The 21,536-nt window shown below is 36.6% G+C and overlaps 2 protein-coding genes across 3 annotated transcripts; both read left to right on the top strand.

Moving 5' to 3' along the window:
• The first annotated feature begins 690 nt into the window (after positions 1 to 690).
• LOC141287009 (cytoplasmic tRNA 2-thiolation protein 1) lies at positions 691 to 10,135 on the top strand. 2 transcript variants are annotated; one of them, XM_073819138.1, is made up of 3 exons: positions 691 to 832; positions 6,179 to 6,686; positions 9,266 to 10,135. In XM_073819138.1, the coding sequence occupies exons 2-3, from the start codon at positions 6,191 to 6,193 to the stop codon at positions 9,799 to 9,801; spliced, it is 1,032 nt and encodes a 343-aa protein (XP_073675239.1). In that variant the 5' UTR covers positions 691 to 832; positions 6,179 to 6,190; the 3' UTR covers positions 9,802 to 10,135. The 2 variants fall into 2 exon arrangements, with proteins under 2 accessions (XP_073675239.1, XP_073675238.1); XM_073819137.1 differs by lacking the exon at positions 691 to 832 and adding an exon at positions 3,966 to 4,181.
• LOC141287007 (4-galactosyl-N-acetylglucosaminide 3-alpha-L-fucosyltransferase 9-like) lies at positions 694 to 3,603 on the top strand. The gene is made up of 3 exons (XM_073819136.1): positions 694 to 832; positions 2,003 to 2,083; positions 2,279 to 3,603. Exons 1-3 carry the CDS (start codon positions 796 to 798, stop codon positions 3,385 to 3,387), a joined length of 1,227 nt encoding a protein of 408 aa, XP_073675237.1. The 5' UTR covers positions 694 to 795; the 3' UTR covers positions 3,388 to 3,603.
• Positions 10,136 to 21,536: the final 11,401 nt, after the last annotated feature.

The following is a 21,536-nucleotide window of genomic DNA, read 5'->3' as shown; positions in this document are numbered from 1 at the left end:
TAAAGGATATTAATTATTGCAGGTTTGCATCGAATTTCACTGTTTATTCATTTTGAGGAATACTGTATTTGTCTTTTTAGTGAGTGAGATGAATTAATGCAGGTTCACATTTATTCTAGAACTAAAGTAACATCTTACTCACAATTTAACTCAACATGGGGACAGGAGAGCATTTAATCAATAAATGGGGGTAAAAAGTAACTGATGTTACTTATTTGAAAAAAGCAACTAATTTTCTTGTCAATTAAAAAGTAATGCGTTACTTTACTAGTTACTTGGAAAAAGTAATATTACGTAACTTGCGTTACTTGTAATGTGTTACCCCCAACACTGATTATTAGATTACCATTTGACTTTATGAATACGCATCAATGACATATGCGCAAATGTGCATTTATTTAAAGACCACGTGTACGGTTTTATGAAATATTATTTGTGTAAAGAAAGAAAAGAAACGAAGAAAAAGTTACTTTTGATCATAATCACCATGTTTCCACCAGAGGTCACTATTGCATTGAGTCCAGCGTGTTCTCAGGCGTTCTCACCTGACTCTCATGTACTATGTATTTCCTGCTTTTGTCTGCTTGCATGCGTTACTCTTTGTTTAGCCAGGCTATCATTTGTCTTACTGCTTGAAAATACTCTATATGTGTTTGCCGTAGGATTTGTCTGACTATTTGTGAAGTATGTTTTGGCCTGATTATTTACTTTTACCTCTTTGTTGTTAAACTAGAATGTGTAAAACGTCTCTGCACACGGATTCTGTCAATAGTTATGAATCATGCTCGATAGCCTATGATTTGGACAAAAGGAATTCATTCAGAAATTACAGGTAATTTTAATGCTATACCCAACAAGTTAATGCTTTTGCATAAACATGCCTGATGCCTTTGCATAAATTTAGCCGCTCTTCTTTTCACCTAGCTTTTCTGACATTTGTTAGTTGTAGCTACTGCATTATATAACCATCTTAAAGTGTAGATCTGACATGGGGGTTTCAGTGATAGGCTACTGAATGTTTTAGGTTTGCCTTTTTTAAAATTAATGGCTTATGTAAACTACATTTTATGGAAAGAGATGTGCATCCTGTTGCAGGAAAAAACGATGTGAACTTTCGCTCAGCGTTTGCATGACAAAAATTCAACTAAAAACGTAAAAGTTTTCATGCTTTTTGGTTTACACGCCAACAGCGTTTGGAGGATCTGAAAACTTAAACTTTTCACAACCATACCGTTATCGCCCGTTATTGTGAATTAGTGTAAACGGTGACCTCATGCGTATGCGTATTACCTGTTCTGCATCGCCCATCTACTGAACTGCCGTGAATTATACAGTTTCGGTCGTTTTTGCGAACCCATTTTAACACTGATATCCTTGACAATGTATGCAACCCGTCAAAAAGGCGGAAGCAAGACGAATATTGTCGTCTGTGCGTGAAAGTAGCCTACATCGTTGTCGTGTAAACGCACCCTCAGTCAATAATAGACAAACCTAGTCTAATAATAACACAGTAATATGTTTTAATGTCTATATTAGCGGACTCCATAAATTCTATTCAGTTCTTAAATAAGACGAATTGTCTGAAACGTGCAAACAAGAAAAATGACTAAGTCTTGGGTTTTAAAATAATCCTTGACAAACGAGAATTTCAAGAGAATTAACATCTGTTGAAATGAAACTTAACATTTGTCATGATGCTACTGGCACAAGGTTCACATATATACTCAGCATGTTCATGCATGCTTTAACACATATGTCTCTGTGGGGTTCCAGTATAGATGTAGATTAGCTGCCTCGAGGTTTATGTGCATATAAGGGTCGGATTGAACTAATCTTGACATTTTCGGAAAGATCCGCGAACCGGGATTCGAACGCGACAAGCTTTAAACGCAACCGCACCGGGTGTGTCTAAACAATCATAAGGTTTTCGGGCGCTCAATGTTCTTTCAGAGTAATTTCCGAGTCGAAACTCGTCTAAACTTCCGTATTTCTGCCTACATAGAGTGCAATCCTCTGACGCTGAACACATTGCCCTTATATGCGACAAAGAACGGCAAACTTCAATCAACGGCTCTTAAAAGCGGTAAGGACTTGAATTTGCTACATTCAATACATTTGAAACAATTTGAATTTTATTTAATTGTATGAGACAAATATCAAATTTAGAAAATAAAACAATGCTTACTTTTCACTGTCTGTAGCTCAGTCACAGTGGGACTACCTTATATTTCATTTAAAATACCTTTCTCATTGGTAATAGAGTCTCTTTTTTTTTTAGATCAGAAGATGTCAAGCACAAATGGCTCAATGCTGTGCCGTGTGGGTGTAATAGTGACATTTGCAGGTGTTATAGCTCTAAGTATAATGTTTTCCCATTTCTCACCTTCTCGCAACTGTCCACTACCACTTCCTAAACCCAAGCAAAACTGTGTCAAGAGCAATAACTCTCTTATTAAGACAGTAGAGGAGAAGCCTATTCTTCTCTTATGGGTTTGGCCTGAAAATTACAGATTTGATTTCAGTGACTGCAAAAAGTTTTACAACATCGACGGTTGTCATCTGACAGATGATAGATCTCTCTACAGCGATTCAGATGCCGTTCTCATTTTTCACAAAGCCATCCGTTGGGATCTGTCCAACCTTCCTCCATCGCCTCGTCCTCCATTTCAAAGGTGGATTTGGTTTCATGTAGAATCCCCAACCAACACCCAAAGGATACCAGGTCTGGAAAACCTGTTTAACCTCACTCTCAACTACAGACAAGATGCTGATATTCCTGTACGGTTGCGTTTGACCACCAGCAAAAAACCTAATGAGGATTTTGTAATTCCCAAAAAGGACAAACTGGTTTGTTGGATCGTAAGCAACAATGCTGCCTCAACTGGTGTCAGCACAAGAAACACTTTTTACAAAGAATTAAGCAAATACATCCCAGTGACTTTGTTTGGGAAGGCTTATGCAAGGTTTCTGGATTATAAAGACTACTATCCAACCATAGCTAGCTGCAAATTTTACCTCTCCTTAGAGAACTCCATCCACAAGGACTACATCACTGAAAAGATAAACGGGCCGCTCGTGGCAGGCACCGTCCCTGTGGTGTTGGGTCCTCCGAGAAGAAACTATGAAAACTTTATTCCTGGCGATGCCTTCATTCATGTCAATGACTTCCGTGATGCAAAGGCTCTAGCTGAATATCTGCTTCATCTGGACAAGGACGAAGATGCGTATCGCAAGTACTTTACCTGGAGGAAACATCTCACTCCAACTCCTCATTTAATACAACAGACCCAAGAGTTTGTTCTGGCTATTTGCACTGCATGTGAGCATGTAGGACGACACAGGGAATATAAACAAGCTCATGACATTTATGATTGGTATTTCAATTAAAATCACCTCAGGTTTTGGTGTTACAAATAGTAAATCATTTTACTCCAGAAATATTTCTTTTAAATCACTTTTGGATCATATTTATATGAATGATAAGTTTTGTATGTGTGTACATACTTATTCTTCATGTTTGTAATTATTGTTGGGTGGTTGTTTTTCAGATACAAATGACAGAATGTTTACTACTGCAAATAAAGACACTGATCAGAAAACTGATTTGCTCTCATGTGCAGTTTGTTAGCAACTCTATTTCTGTTTGTAATTTATGGTTATTATAATTCGAAATACATGAATATATAGCCTAAAGCAGTGCCTTTGAAACTGTCAACCCGATTGCATTTGTGTTAAAAAGAAGCGATTTGTTGCTATTTACCCATGGTCCAAAGTTTATTTACACTCGTAAACTTGTTGTACACGTAATATACAATGCATTTGAAGTACTGCTACCTCATAATTACAACATTTTTCAAATTAAAGTTCAAGTTCAGACGCAAATCTTATACGCCAGGACAAAGGGGGCGCTAGAGCTCCGAGTCAAACAGGAAGACTGACGTTCATGACTTGCGTCGGTCACGTGCTTGAAATGTGTTTGTTATTCTACAGTAGAGATGTGCTGAACAGTTTTGTCAGTTGTATTTTAAGTAAGGAGAGTAATACTATTTTTAATTCAAGTCTTTAAACTCATCAGCTATTTGTTTTATAACTCCGGTTTAGCGTTTTATTTTCTTCAGCACTTCATCGTTTTAGGCCTTTACTCGTTACAATGAATTAAACCCCGTTGGAAATACTGAAAGGTTTGTATTTTATTTACTTATTTATTTTTTAATACAAGATCTGTTTTCAAAGTATTTTAATTTGTTACTCTCTAAAACCTTTCTGAAATACTCAGATTCTTTCAAATGCTGTGAACTTTACGACTCGTTTATAGTTTCTGACAGTACTTTCGCCCTTTCAGTGATTGGATGTATTAGTTTATCCGGCCATAAACGAGTAATAAACCCCTAAACAAACATTTGCATGAGTTTAGGGTCATTTTGAGGGGTTTTGGTTTGTAATCACTAGGATACAGGTGCATACAAATTCACTTTAGTTAAGTCTAACAACTTTCATTCCTGTTGTGTAATTTATAACATCTATAAATACTAACATGAAGTTAATATGTTTTTAGTTGCGTAAGTAATCTTATACATTTTTACATTTTAATCTGTAACATGTTTGAGAACACAGAACATATTCAAAGAAAATAAAAAAAATATATATATGATCCATCTGAAATAGAAATCTTGTGTGTCATAAATGTCTTTATGATCACTTTTGATCAATTTAAAGCTTCCATGCCAAATAAAAGTATTAATTTCTATATCAAATCAGCATATCAGAATGACTTTGAAGGATAATGTGACACTGAAGACTGGAGTAATGAAAGTAAAAGACTGGAGTAAAAATGAAAATTTTACTGTTTTTGCTGTACTTTGAATCAAATAAATAGAGAATATGTTCATAGAAATAGAGAACATGTTCATAAAAATGTTAAAAACAATATGATCCATCTGAAATAGAAATCTTGTGTGACATAAACAGGGCTCGCAAAATTTCAAAATCTCTGGTAGCCCTTCGGGCGGGTACTCTAAAGATTTTGGTAGCCCCAAAATTAATTTAACTTACTTCCTCCTGATGACGGATTTCTTGAACCACCAGTTTCCGCCGTTCTGACGGTGTTGCCTTATTCCATAAGGCTCTATTCTGAGATAAACCCAGCCCCCATCTCCCATGTTGGACATGTCCCACAATGTCAGCATGATAAAGTGCAGATTTAGCTAGTTGAATGGCTTCATCTGGTGTCCATTTTCGTCCCTCTGGCAGAGCAGGTCTAACTTCCCGTATTAAAGGATCGCGGGATTCTGAGAGTGTCATCACTTGCCTTACTTTAGGGCATTTGAACTCTTCCACCAAACTTGAAAGGGGCAGCTCAAGGATGCCATGTCCGTACAGGCTGATGCTATTAAGACATCGTGGTACCCCTAGCCTTTTCCTCACATAGGAGCTGATCTTCCTTTCCATTTTCTCAACTTTTGGGAGGGGCATATCAACAACGGTAAGAGGCCACATCAGTCGGGGCATCAGGCCAAACTGTAGGCACCAGAGTTTTAGTTTGGCTGGAAGCATGGATTGATTGATGGTATCTAGGCCCCTCTTAACCTCCTGATTCAGTTGCTGGACCTGTTCACAATCCTTTAGACTTATATCATAGTGTCTTCCCAGGCTTTTAATTGGCTTCTCTAGAATAGTTGGAATTGGTTCATCATTAATACAGAACCTTAGGTCAACCACTTTTCCTGCGACGATTGAAGCACTTCTGGATTTAGCCATCAAATCTATATCAAATCAGCATATCAGAATGATTTCTGAAGGATAATGTGACACTGAAGACTGGAGTGATGATGCTGAAAATGTAGCTTTGATCACAAGAATAAATTACATTTTAAAATATATTCAAGTAGAAATAGTTATTTTAAATAGTAAAAAATCTTTCCAAATTTGACTGTTTTTGCTGTACTTTGAATCAATCAATCAAATAAATAAATAAAAATTTTAGTGTTCAAAAACTTTTGACTGGTAGTGTATATATAATTTTTTTAGGCTACAGTAAAAATGAGGACTTTATACATGAAAATATATAGCTGCTTTTACATTTTAGAATCACTTCCGGCAGCATGATCCTATTGTAAACCAGTTAAAGATGATTTTAACCTGTTTTTTGATCTGATATTATCTCTGAAATGCTTTGCAGTGCCCGTCCATCATGCCGGTCCAGTGCAGTAACTGTGTCCAGAAACGTGCTGTGCTAAAACGGCCCAAGACCGGACACTCTCTCTGTAAGGAATGCTTCTTCTGGGCATTTGAAGAGGAGATCCATCAGACCATTGTGTCTGCTAGTCTCTTCAATCGTGGAGAGACCGTGGCCATCGGTGCCTCGGGTGGGAAGGACTCTACCGTCTTGGCCCATGTGATGAAGGTCCTGAATGAGCGCTACGATTACGGCCTTAACCTTCTGCTGCTGTCGGTGGATGAGGGCATCACGGGTTACAGAGATGATTCGCTGGAGACGGTGAAGAGGAACCAGCAGCAGTATGAGCTGCCGCTGAAGATCGTGTCTTATGAAGAGCTCTACGGCTGGACCATGGACGCCATCGTGAAGCAGGTGGGACTGAAGAATAACTGCACTTTCTGTGGTGTGTTCCGGAGGCAGGCGCTGGACCGAGGAGCCATGATGCTGAAAGTGGACAAGATATGCACAGGCAAGTCTTTCACTGTGTTTTCCAGTTTGATCAAGCACATTTGTGTGAGAATTTAGACATTCTGCAAAACAAATCATGCATTTCGGTGTTAATAAATTGCATTGTACCATTTCAAGATTAATACATGTTTGAAAATAGTCATACATTTTAAAGGGCCTCTTTAGAGAATTTGCTTCTGATATTAAATATTTTAGTTTTTAATTGATCATACAGCATCATAGTAATTTGTGAGCCTGGACCACAAAACCAGTCTTAAAGGAGTAGTTCACTTTCAGAACAAGATTTTACAGATAATGTACTCAGCCCCTTGTCATCCTAGATGTTTATGTCTTTCTTTCTTCAGTGGTAAGGAAATTATGTTTTTTGAGGAAAACATTTCAGGATTTCTCTCAATATAGTGGACTTTTATGGTGCCCCTGAGTTTAAACTTTCAAAGTGCAGCTTCAAAGGTCTCTAAACGATCACAGCCGAGGCAAAAAAGTTCTTATCTAGCAAAACGATGGGTTATTTTCTAAAAAAAAAAATTTACAATTTATATACTTTTTAAAAAGTATATAAGTTGTAAATGTTTTTAGAAAATAACCGATCGTTTCACTAGATAAGACCCTTCGTCCTCGGCTGAGATCATTTAGAGCTCTTTGAAGCTGCATTTAAACTGCATTTTGGAAGTTCAAACTCGGGGGCACCATTGAAGTCCATTATATTGAGGAAAATCCTGAAATGTTATTCTCAAAAAACACAATTTCTTTACAACTGAAGAAAGAAAGACATGAACATCTTGGATGACAAGGGGCTGAGTACATTATCTGTAAATTCTTGTTCTGAAAGTGAACTACTCCTTTAAGTAGCACAGGTATATTTGTAGAAATAGCCAAAAATACATTGTGTAGGTTAAATTTACAAAATATTAGGTTATTAAGTAAAAATCATGTTCCATAAAGAGATTTTGTCATTTCCAATCGTAAATATATCAAAACCTAATTTTTGATTAGTTAAGAACTTAATTTGAACAACTTTAAAGGCGATTTTCTTAATATTTAGATTTTTGCATTTATTTTCAAATAGTTGAATCTCGGTCAAATATTGTCCTATTCTAACAAACCATCAATAGATATTCATTTTTATTCAGCTTTCAAGTGCTGTATAAATCACATTTTCAAAATATGTACACTTATGACTGGTTTTGTGGTTCAGGGTCATATTTTGAGGTCATCCTCAACTGACAGACATTACTAAACATAAAAGAGTAGACCCCAGTTTTTCCTTAAATTCACTTCGTTTTGATGTTATTTCGACAATATTATTGATATGTAGAGTATTGCATTGATTTAAAGAGGCTGAAAATGGAGACATAAAATCTTTTTAATAATACATTGTAAACTTAAATCATCAAAGTACACATAGTTTAGAGCCAATAAAGACAGAATGCTAGCTGTAATTTCATATATCATAGTGCTGGGCAATAATTAATCGCATCCAAAACAAATGTACATCATGTGTGTGTACTTTGTGTATTTATTACGCGTATATATAAATACACACACGTGCATGTAAATATCTAAGAGAAATGTTGAGTCATGTTTAAACATTAAATATATTTATATATGATATAAATTATTTGAATATACAAATATACATGTAAATACATGCAAATATTTTCTAAATGTGTGCCTTAATATATATACATGATAAATATACACAGTACACACACATATTATTTACGCAAAACTTATTTTGGATGCTATTATTCATGAATAAATCATTGCTCAGATTATATTTTTCTTATTTCTAAAGTGTTACCAGTATTTTTAGTTCAAACTTCATGATAGTAAAACACACTGGCTTTCAAATTATCATTATTGCAAGGCAAACAATCTCATTCTTGTTAAGCTTTTAAAAAGGTCACTGATGGATAGTCATAAATATTGTACTGCATTTTATTTGGGCTTATTTAAACTAAAACTTTTTACATTACAATTTGTCAATATAATGTGATATTAATGTGCCTAAATATTATACTATTTATAATATTATAAAAAAAATATTTAATATAAATGAATCACCCTGCAATTATTAGATTGTACTTACAAAACCCTAATGCTAATTTATAATGATTTATACATTTTCTATGTGAGTGTTATACAGTTTGATTCTTATTTTAGAGTTCTTTTGTTTCATTTGCTTTAATGTGTTCATCTCAAAAAGCATCCTCGTAAACAATGAAAAAAAGTTAAAAACCAACATAAAAAATAAATGAATGAATAAATATGTGCGATCTTAACCAATGGTACATTGGAGCTTCATAAGGACCCGCCTAAAGTAAAAATATCTAAATATATATTTAAACAAATCTGGAAGTATGTAAATAAATGAATGCATAAATAAATAAAATAAAAATAAAAAAAGAATAAATTATAAAAAAATAAGTAATAAAGGAAGAAAGTAATACAAAAATTAATTTGAAAATGAATTTTATTTATTTTTATGCATGCAGATTTGGTCCTCCATACTCTTTTCAAGACATATATAAAAACAAATGGCTGATAAGTAGATTGACATTTGTTTTGTTTATTGAGCAGGTCACAATGCAGACGACGTGGCAGAGACGGTGCTGATGAATGTCCTGCGTGGGGACATCGCTCGTCTCCGCCGCTGCACCGCCATCAGCACGGCCAGTGACGGAGAGGGCGCCATCCCACGCTGCAAGCCTCTCAAATACGCCTACGAGAAAGAAATCGTCCTCTACGCCTATTTTAAGAAGCTTGATTACTTCTCCACAGAGTGCATCTACTCGCCCAATGCCTACCGAGGTCACGCTCGCGCTTTCCTCAAAGACCTGGAGTCCATCAGGCCCAGCTCAATCATAGATGTCATCCACTCTGGCGAGACGCTGTCCATAAAGGAAGGGGTGAAGATGCCGGTGCAAGGAACGTGCTCGCGCTGCGGATATATCTCCAGTCAGGCCCTGTGTAAGTCCTGTGTTCTGCTGGAGGGCCTAAATCGAGGTTTACCCAAACTGGGCATCGGAAAACATCACCGTCTGCACGGCAAAATTCTGGCTCAGGAGCCTTTGACCGAGCAAGAGGAGAAGAAACTAAAGGCTGTGGACTTCTGACACAAAATCAAGACTTGATTTTAAAAACTGGACATTTGAGTTGCATGCCCATTGTGTTTTTAAGATGCTCTGGAATGAATGTTCATAATGTGAGATGATTTTGTTTGTTTTATTCAGAGTCTCCAGCTATTTTTATTTTATTTTTTTTATTTCAATCACAGTGAACTGAATGTCACACATGTTGTGTTAAATGTTGCTGAAAAAGCAACTTACAAACTGCTATTAAACACCTAAGATCAACTTTTCCAAGTTATGCCAGGTTCATATCAGGAGAAATGTTTCAAATGCTTGTGATTTTTATTTATTTAAACAATATCATGACAATAAAGTTACTCATCAATTCTTCTTTTGTTTTATTTCAGCATGTAAAGATGGAATGTTTTATATATATATGTGACAAGTTTTTTAATGTTTTTCGGTTTGTGACATGAAAAAAAAAAATGTTTTCAGTGCATTTTTAATCATATACACACGTGATCAACTTCCTCTGGCTTTCAGGTTATTTAACATTGTACTTTATTGGTAGGGACATGTCATAGCGTCTCTACTAAATTTGATGCCCTTGAAAATCATAACAAGCGATGTTGACTTTGGGAAACTGCTAGTTAAAATTCACATACATAAACAAAAATCTGGCTCTAAATGTCTTTTAAATTCAAAGTTGATCTACACAGTACATGAAACTACCCATATCTCTTAATCCTGAGAAAACTGTAGTTTATCCAAGGTATTTGTAGCAAAACTGGTAATAGAAACAAAACATGGTGACTACATTCTACTATAGTAAAACCATGGTTATTTAAATTTGCGAAATGATTCGTGAACCCGCTTTGATGTTCTGATCTAAATAAAATGGTTCGTGAACCGCTTTGTTCGAAGTTCTAATCCGAATAATGATTCATAAACCATTTCAGATCAGGACTCGAGGCGTGGATCGCAAATCAATTCGCAAAATGATTTGCGTACCCGTTATAAAGTTCTGATCTATATCTAGTGATTCGTGATCCGCTTCGATCGAAGTCCTGATCCAAATAATGATAATGAAAACCATCATTTTAAGATCAGATTGTGGATCGCGAATGAATCAATTAGCGAAATGATTCGCGAACCCATTTCCGAATTTCCGATCTCAAATGATTTGCGATCCGCTTCGATCAAAGTCCTGATTCGAATAATGATTTGCGAACCATCATTTCAGATCAGAGAGTGGATCACAAATCAATCAATTCGCGAATTATTTGTGAACCCTCTCTGATGTTCCGATCTAAATCAAATGATTCACGATCCGCTTCGATTGAAGTCCTGATCTGAATAATGATTCGCGAACCATCATTTCAGATTAGGACATGAGGCGCAGATCACGAATCAATCAATTCGCGAAATGATTCGCAAACGCGTTCCCAAATTCTGATCTATATCAAGTGATTCGTGATCCATTTCGATCGAAGTCCTGATCCCAATAATGATTTGCAAATCATCATTTCAGATCAGGACTCGGATCGCAAATCATTCAATTTGCGAAATGATTCGCAAGCCCGTTCTGATCTAAATCAAATGATTCACGATCCGCTTTGATCGAAGTCCTAATCTGAATAATGATTCGCAAACCATAATTTTAGATCAGGACTCGGATTGCAAATCATTCAATCCGCGAAATGATTCGTGAACCCGTTCCGAAGTTCTGATCTATATCAGGTGATTCGCGATCTGCTTCGATCGAAGTCCTGATCCAAATAATGATTAGCGAACCATCATTTCGGATCAGGACTCGGATCGCAAATCATTCAATTCGTGAACCCGTTCTGATGTTCTGATCTAAATAAAATGATTCGTGATCCGTTTCGATCGAAGTCCTGATCCGAATAATGATTCGCCAACCATCGTTTCAGATCAGGACTCGGATCGCAAATCATTCAATTCGTGAACCCGTTCTGATGTTCCGATCTAAATCAAATGATTCGTGATCCGCTTCGATTGAAGTTGCGGATCGCAAATCAATCAATTCGCAAAATGATTTGGGAACCCGTTCCGAAGTTCTGAGCTGTATCAAGTGATTTGTGATCCACTTCGATCGAAGTCCTGATCTAAATAATGATTCGCGAACCATTTCAGATCAGGACTCGGATCGCAAATCATTCAATTCGCGAACCCGTTCTGATGTTCCGATCTAAATCAAATGATTCGCAATCTTCTTCGATCGAAGTCGCGAATCAATCAATTCGCAAAATGATTTGCGAACCCGTTCCGAAGTTAAGTTCTGATCTAAATAATGATTCGCAAGCCATTTCAGATCAGGACTCAAATCAATTTGCGAAATGATTCGTAAATCCGCTCCGATGTTCCCATCTAAATCAAATGATTCGCGATTCGCGATCCGCTTCGATTTAAGTCCTGATCTGGGTAATGATTTGCCAACCAACATTTAAAATCAGGACTAGAGGCACGGATCATGAATCAATCAATTTGCAAACTCGTTCCGAAGTTCCGATCTATATTAAATGATATATCAATGTCCTGATCTAATAATAATTCACGAACCAACATTTCAGATCAGATTGTGGATCGCGAATCAATCAATTCGCGAAATGATTTGTGAAACCACACTGATGTTCCGATCTAAATCTGCGCTCCGGTCAAAATCCTGATCTAAATAAATAATGGTTCCATCATTTCGGATCAACACTTAAGGTGTGGATCGCAAATCATTCAATTCACGACATGATTCGCGAACCTGCTCCGAAGTTCTGATCAAATGATTTGCAATCCACGCTCTGATCGAAGTCCCGAACTGAATAATGATTTGCGAACCATCATCTGAATCAAACGATACGATTAGAGCGCTTCCAAACAGTAAATCATTTTGCGACCCAATGACTGATTAGAAGTTCGAAAAGCTCCGTTCCATCCATCACTACACGAAATTGGAAAATAAACGGCTTTTCGAACTGGTTTTGGCTAATGAATCGCTTGAACTAAATGATCAAAGTCACGAGTTTGAATCAATCGGAGCGGTTCCAAATGACTCAATGACTCAATCGATTCAGTTTGTCTGTTCCTCTTTTTGCGTCCATGTTTACACAGCATTTTTAGTACTGCTTCTGGATTAGCTCGCTAGTTTTATGATATTAACTGAAATAAGTATGATGTTAACAAATAAAATGTCAATATTTCCATTCCAAAGATAACATCCAACACAAATCTTCAGGTGAGGTAATCGGTTCACTGCTAGTGAAACACTTATGACGAGTTGCACCTCAAAATACATATTAGATGGAAACGTGCATTATGATTGAGTCTGTAGCTTAATTCACTGTGAATAGTTTGACCACTGTTCAGTTGGTGAGATCTGAATATATAGGACATCAGTTGAAAGCACCCAATCATCTCATACCATAGGAGTGAGTGTTAAATGAATGTTAAGTATATATTGTAATAAATATTTGAGAAATTATTGTTGTGTCTTATTGTGTTAGTCTAGTCTAGTTATTGCTAGGGAAAATGCTTTCCATTGACCCCCTGGCTCTTTACTCTTCGGCAACCAGGGGTCGCTGCAGTGAAGTGAGGGAGTTCCTCTGTTCTGTGATGTTTAGGGGTCCAGTCCGGTCCAGCCACACAGACCTGCGCCTAGAAGAGCAGGAAAAACTTCAGCAGAGACTTGTCCTCTGATAACGAACTCTACATATTGTTCTCCAGATTCGGATTAGGAGCGGAGCACTTCTGGACGCGAGCGAACATGGACGATCTAGGTAAAGCCACCCATATTCCCACATTGTTTGCGGAGAGACACAAACATAGCGGAAAATTAAAGGGAGAGAGGCTAACTACAGTAGCCAATGAGCTAACGCGCAAGATCAGAGAGACAAAGTAACAGTTTCACTGAACGCGACGTCAAAGTGATACAATGTAACTCTTCACGTTCCATTCTGCTGAACGCCTCATTAGTTTTTGTTACAGTTACAATATTGGAGTATCATGTGTCAGACTGAGGTTGATTCATAAGCAGTGTTGGACAGAACGCCGTTTTTCCCTTTTTGGAAGCATCTTTAGTCAATAAATGTTGGTTATCTCTTTAAGTGAAATCTTCTTGTTGCACATTGTTTGTCATTAATTTTGCTTTTTCCACCATAGAGCCAAAAAGTGTTCCTGGCATGAGTCAAGTCAAAGTTTATCAAATGCACAGCAAGGTTGTAGCTCCAGAGAAGAGAAGAAAATCTAAGATATAAAATGTAAACATAAATTAAAGAGGAAAATACCTTCAGTTAAGAGGTGTTTTTTTCCCCTAATTGTACAATTGCATTCTAATTAGAGCTTCATTTGAACATATTTAAATCCCTTCTTTTTAACCTGCATGATCTGAGAGTAGTTTTTTTATTTGTTTGTACCCTGAACAGACCTGTTTTTGAGCAATTGATTGGTAGATGAGAGACTATACAGCTTTGTATTTATTGATTTTTGTAAAGTACTGCTCAGATAATAACTCTGAACTCAATAGGATGGGCGTGTCCTCTTGGGATGAACTGACTCCGCCCACAAATGCCAACATCCCACTGCAACCTCTCTGTGATCTAAAGCAACCAAGTTTTGCCTTTTGGTCAATTAGTATTTGCCACATAACCACACAATGGAGTGCTGTAGTGTCTAATTTGACTTGCTCACCAGTGGATCCTCTGCGGTGAATGGGTGCCGTCAGAATGAGAGTCCAAACAGATAAAAACATCACAATAAGCCACAAGTAATCCACTCCGGTTCATCAGTTAACATCTTGCGGAGTAAAAATATGCTTATCTATAAGATACAAATCTATCACTAAAACGGTTTAACCTCAAACCATTGTTTCCAGCTAAAATGCAAATCCATAATCCATAATAACGCTTTCTCCAGTGAAACATGGCTTTCATTCTGATTGGTCAACTGCTGCATTCAGCGGTCAAATATTTCTGAATAATGACCGTTGTCTAGGACAACACTTTATAACAGACCACTCATCTGGTCAGTGTTTGATCTATAGCCTCTTTGTCTCTACAGAAGTCAGGTAATAAAATAATTTAATCTCAGAGCAGTATTTGCTTAAACGGCAAGGTAATAGGTTTGATTCCCATGGAATGCATGAACTGATGAACTGCATCAAATGCATAAATGTATATTAATTTCGTAAGCTGTGCTGTGATAAGTGGGATAGTGTACAGTTATCTGGTCACTCTGACATATGAGCAACAGTATTATCTGATGTCTGAAGAAGGAAAGGATTATATTTTCTGGTTGTGGTTCAGTGCGTGTTGTTTCTACCGAACAGTCTCTGTCGGATGGAGAAAGAGCTGATTGTGTTCAGAGCTCGTTCTGTCCTTGGGTATCTGGCAGAGTCAGAGTGACAGACGTGTGCGTGCCGTCAGTGTGTTGGGCTTGAGTTTGGGTCTGATGCTGCTGCGCAGCAGTTTGCATCACACGGGGAAGTCCAGCACCTCTGTTTGGAGTGGGGGAGGGAACTGACTCACTCGTGGGTCAAAGGGCGAATGAGAGGAGTTTTTCCAACCAGCTGCTCACAGTGGAATGCTTTATTAGCTTCGTTAGAGGCGATCAGTGTTTCGGATTAAGAATTAGCCTGCTGATGAGGCCAGATGACCTCAAGTGTATTTGGACTCATAAGTAGTGCACTGTGAAATCCATTTTCATTTTTTCCAAATTCTGTGTTCGGCGTTTATTGTTCTGGATTTCATTCGAATGGATTTATTAAGTTTTCAAAATCAAAAAGTCTTCATAAAACTTATTAAAGTTAACAATAATAGGGCCCTATGAAATGTGTTTTACTGTTTCAGAAATTCTGTTTTTAATAATGTCTGTTTTATATTTTTTATGTATGATTTGTTACAAATTTATTATGAAATATAATAATATTATGAACCAAATAAATGCATAAACATTGGACAACTTTTTTTCCCCAAAAATCAGTTTTTGATGGTTTAATTCAATTGTAATAATAAGAATAGCAAATTAATTTGATTTTAATTAATTAATTTTAACAGTTTATTACAATTACAAATATGAACCATAAAAAGGCCCTATGAAATGTTTTATTTGTTTGGTGGAAATCAAATCAATGTATTAACAACTTAATTGATGTTTTAAAATGTAGTGATATAAAATTTGAACCATTAATTTCATTTTTTGGCAAAGTGCTGCACAGTTAAATTATTAGAATTATTAGAATTCTAAATTAGAATTCAAATTTGACTGTTGCTAATGATATGAATATTTCGTATATTCTACTGTGCAGTAGTAATATATTTATGTTCTAATTTCTTCCAATTAAACAAAATGTTTGTTTTAGTAGGTTGTAGGTAAAGATTGTTGTGTATCTATTGGCGCTTTTCCACTACACAGTACCAGCTCGCCTCAGCTCGCCTCGGCTCGACTCGGCTCTGTTTGTTTTTCCACTGTGTAAAAGTTGTACCTGTACCGGCTTCCAGGTACTTTTTTCCGTACCACCTCCGGCGAGGTTCCAAGCGAGCTGAGGCGAGCTAAGGCGATACTAAAATGTGACGTGAAAACACAGCAGACTGCTGATTGGTCAGAGAGAATCGTCACTATTCACTGCGTCATCATTGCACGCGCCAGCAATAGTATCCAGAATAACCCCACCATTTTTAAAAAGTTTGGCCAGAGATTGCGTGACATATCCTATCCATTACATATTATGGCAACTCGGAAGAATACGCCGTGTTCAAACGAGGAGGTGCAGACAGCGGGTGTGTGTCGCGTAGAAGATAACGTCACGGCAGTTTCCTGCAGCGTCGCTATGACAAACCAGGTACTATTGTAGAGGTACAGGTACAACTTTTACACAGTGGAAAACCAAACAGAGCCGAGCCGAACCGAGTCGAGGCGAGCCGAGGCGAGCTGGTACTGTGTAGTGGAAAAGCGCCATATGTATCTTTTCTCAAATGAAATGGTGAAATGCTGTTAAAGTGACTCTCAGAGCAGCTCTAAAGATGCAGTTTGTGTGTTTATGTCCTTATATAACGAAATGATAACGAAATAAAACAAACATTTTCAATGTCAAAAACTATGACAAAAATGCGACACGAAAATGTTAGGGAGGGACCATTTGAGAAGAGATTCATTCGGAACAAATCTACTGCGTGGCTAGGTTAGATGCGTACATTTCAACTGTATCATAGCTTATTGATCTATCCGACGAGACATAAACCAGCATATATCTGGGAGTAAGAGAAGAGCAGACGTGGATAAATTTGACAACGCAAAAAATAACTGAGTTTGGTTTTTGGTTTTCTGAGCACGCACATACGAAGCAGTGCCTCTCGCACGGCGCACTCTACTCTACTGTGCATTTAGTCAACTAAAATCTTAAAATATTTAGTAGACGAAAACATGACTAAAACTAAATTGTATTTTAGTCAGTCAAAATTAACACTGAACTGCAAACGCCAAAAACACCGCAAGCGGCACGTGTGCTTCACTATGCGTGGAGCAAATGAAACTGCATAATTTAAGTAGTCTCTCTGCACTTTAAAGGGTTAGTTCACCCAAAAATGAAAATTGTCCCATGATTTACTCACTCTCCAGGCGTCCTAGGTGTATATGACTTCCTTCTTTCAGACGAATCCAGTCGGAGTTAAAGTAAAAATTATCCTGGCACTTCCAAACTTTAGAATGGCATAAACGGGTCTTTCTCTTCATCAGTCCAAAACAAGTCCAATAAAGTGCATCCATCCAAAATAAAAAGTGCCTCACACGGCTCCGAAGGGGGGAATAAAGGCCTCCTGTTGCGAATCAATGCGTTTTTTGTAAGAAAAGTATCCATATTTAAAACGTAATAATCACTTTAATCTAGCTTGCGCTAACTGGTCGTACCCAGAGGCAGCTCCAGGCTGACGAGACTGGTTTTCCTTTGCTGAAGTAAGAAAACTTTGCTTCCTTTGCTCCTGCGCCTACAAATTGTAGTTTTCACGAGACTCACCAGTGCATCCACAACGCCGACATTCGACGTCTTCTGTCTGGAGCTGCTTCCGAGTACGACCAGTTAGCACCAGTTAGATTAAAGTGAATATTACGTTTAAAATATGGATATTTTTCTTACAAAAACGCCTTGATTCACTACAGAAGGCCTTTATTCACCCGCCTGTGCCATGTGAGGCACGTTTTATTATGAATAGATGCACTTTATTGGACTTGTTTTGGACTGATGGAGCAAAACACCAGTCTATGCCATTTTAAAGCTTGGAAGTGCAATATAACACCGATTGGATTTGTCTGAAAGAAGGAAGTCATATACACCTACACTTTTAAAAATAAAGGTGCTTTAAAATGCCATAGAAGAACCTTTTTTGTCTAAATTGTTCCATAAAGAACCTTTAACATCTGAAGAACCTTTGTGGAAGGTTCTTCAGATCATAAAAAGGTAAGAAAGAGATGGTTCTTTAAAGAATCTTTGACTGAATGGTTCTTTGTGGAACCAAAAATAGTTCTTCTATGGCATCGCTTTACGGCAAAACACCTTTATTTTTAAGAGTGTAGGATGCCTGGAGGGTGAGTAAATAGTGGGAAAATGTACATTTTTGGGTGAACTAACCCTTTAATATTCACAGACACTAATCCATTTCGAGATTTGATTAAATGTACAGCCCTAGTTTTGATTTATTCTTCCTAGTTTAGCTTTTTCCATTCGTGACATTCTGTGTCAGACTGTAGGTTCCATTATTGTGACTGGATTTTGGTGATTCTGTGTTTTCCGTATTTGTGTATGAGTGTACCAATGAATGAGAAAGCCGTAGGAAGTGATTCCTGACGTCCCGACCCCAACACGGCTCCCCTGAGTATGAGTGGAATTCATATAAAGCTCAGGATTTTCCCCTGTGGTGATCCAGAGATGTGTTTACGCTCACACATACAAACACAAACTCACACACACTCGCTGTTAAAGAGGCTGTTGTGGTCATAGCACACAGGTGCACAATGAGGGTGTTGTTCGAGCGAATGCTGTTTCTCATCTGGGCCTCATTGGACGAATCGTCAAGGTAGTAATTTGTGGGGAATCACAGAACAATGCCAAATTGTCTGTATAAGAATTTAGCTTAGGCCCACTCAGCCACAGCGTGCTGAAACGCTTGATCAGCACCTGTCTGTGGGTTATTTAAGAAATATAAAAGCATAAATAAATCTTGTTGGTTTAAATTTGAATTTTGCTTCTAATTGAACATGACCATTTAGTGCATTTGATTTTGCTTGTCACTGGAATATATTTAAAAAGGAGGAATAGAAAAGTGACATGAAAGAGACCCAGACATAGACTCAATTTCCCCTTCACAACACACACACACACACACACACACACACACACACACACAGTGCTCCACGGCCCAACCTGCCCTCAGACCAAGGCTTTAGGGTCCCGCCTCACTTCCTCAGGAAACAGTAGAGAAGGAAGTGGCTTTGTGTTGAGCTCCACAACCACGTTTTAGACCCACTTAAGAAATTCTAAACTTCTGAGATGACTCAGAACTGTGTTGTGTGTCTTTGAAAAATAAATGGAAATAAGTTGTGAAATATGTGATTATGAAATTGCAAATGCTGCAATTTAATTAAACTAATTACACGTGAACAGCTCGTTATCTGCCGGTGTATCCATCTCTGTTTCTGAATTTGGTTTACTTTATTGTGCATTTGGGAATGCAACATGCAACATCTTCCCAAACTTGTTTAAATCTGTTTAATAAGAGTAGCTTTAAAGGAGTAGTCCCCTTTCAGAACAACAATTTACAGACGATGTACTCATCCCGTTGTCATCCAAGAAATTGTTTTTTGAGGAAAACATTTCAGGAATTATATCTATATAGTGGACTTCAATGGTGCCCGTGATTTTTTTAATGTCCAAAATGCAGTTTCAGTCCAGCTTTAAATTATCCCAGCCAAGGAATAAGGGTCTTATCTAGTGAAACGATTGGTCATTTTCTAAAAAAAATAAAAAATAAAATGTATATACAGTACAGACCAAAAGTTTGGACACACCTTCTCATTTAAATGAATGAGAAGGTGTGTCCAAACTTTTGGTCTGTACTGTATATTTTTCTGTTTATTAAAGTTTTTACTCTACATTTGTGCAGTTTTCAGTTGGTTAGTGATATTTTTTAAATATATATATAAATTAATAAATAAATATTTTTTAAATGGGTTTTTATACAAAAACTGCTTTTTTATGTAAAATTCACTTTATAAAAGACCCACATTTCTAACTTTAATTCATGGAAATAACATGGATAATTTCACATGGTTTAGTGTAAGATTTTTGCCCATCTTTTGGAAAATCCAGTTTTAAAAGTAGGTGGCTGCAGAGCTCCACTATTTGCTATTTGACCACCTGAAAGATATTTTTTCACAAGTTTTTTCAGTGGAATTCATATCTACAGTACAGACCAAAAGTTTGGACACACCTGAATGAGCAGGTGTGTCCAAACATTTGGTCTGTACTGTACTTTTAACCTCAAATGCTTCTTCTGTCTAGCTCTGCTATGCACATGCATACTCTGTATAAGTCAGGTCAAAACAGTTAGGGTATGTCGAAAAACTCCCATCTTATTTTCTCCTTATTCATTTATCTTATTTTTCGATTTCAAAATCGTCTGTTTTCATCATTTTTTGTAAAGGGGATTTCACCTTTTTTGCACGTTCACTTTGTAAACACTGGGTCGGTACTCCTGCAGCGATGTACAACACTTTTAAAGTTGGAGAAGAAAATGAGAAAATGTGTCAAAAAATGGGTAACACTTTACAATAAGGTTCATTAGATACATTTGTTACTGTATTTACTAATCTTCATTAACATTAGTTAACAAAAATACAGTTGTTCATTGATCAAGTTAGTTCAAACTGCATTACCTAATGTTAACAAGATTTTAATAATGTATTAGTAAATGTTGAAATTAACATTAACAAAGATTAATAAATGCTGTATAAGTGGAGTTCATTATTAGTTCATGTTAACTAATGTGGTTAACTAATGTTAACTAAATAACCTTATTGTAAAGTGTTACCAAAGAATGGGAAAACTCCAGAGTATGCATGTGCATGGCAGAGCTAGACAAGATGAGCATTTAAGGTTAAAATTTATGTAAAAAAAAAAAAAATTTTCAGAAAATGACAAATCGTTTTGCTAGATAAGAACCTTATTCATCGTCTAGGATCATTTAGAGCCTCATTTAAACTGCATTTTGGAAGCTCAAACTCAAAGGCACCATTGAAGTCCACTACATGGAGAACATTCCTTAATGTTTTCCTCAAAAAAACATAATTTCTTTACAACTGAAGAAAGAAAGGCATGAACATCTTGGATGACAAGGGGGTCAGTACAATATCTGTAAATCTTTGCTCCGGGAGTGAAAAACTCCTTTAAGGGCTTCCCATCAAAATAAAAGTTTGTTGATTAGTTTTTGTTTCAAAATGAAGAAATTAAGTCAGGCTTAAATGTAAGTATTGCAATTTTACAGGTGTAATGTAAAATAAAATTGTTACATTTATTGTAAGTACTCAATTTATTTTAAAGCAAATTTTTTTATTATTTAGTACATTTTGATATATATTATAGTGTAATGTTTGTAGTAATTATTATTTAACTTTTGTATAGCCATATTGATATAAAATTTTAAAATTGGCCAAAATAGACGCTAATAATCTCATTTGAATCATTATTATTATTTTTATAATTTTTGTATTATTATTTTTTG

Source organism: Garra rufa, chromosome 15, assembly GCF_049309525.1.
Source record: "Garra rufa chromosome 15, GarRuf1.0, whole genome shotgun sequence".
Classification (NCBI taxonomy): Eukaryota; Metazoa; Chordata; class Actinopteri; order Cypriniformes; family Cyprinidae; genus Garra; species Garra rufa.
The sequence above is the reverse complement of the archived record's forward strand: the minus strand, read 5'-3'. Positions and strand labels throughout refer to the sequence as shown.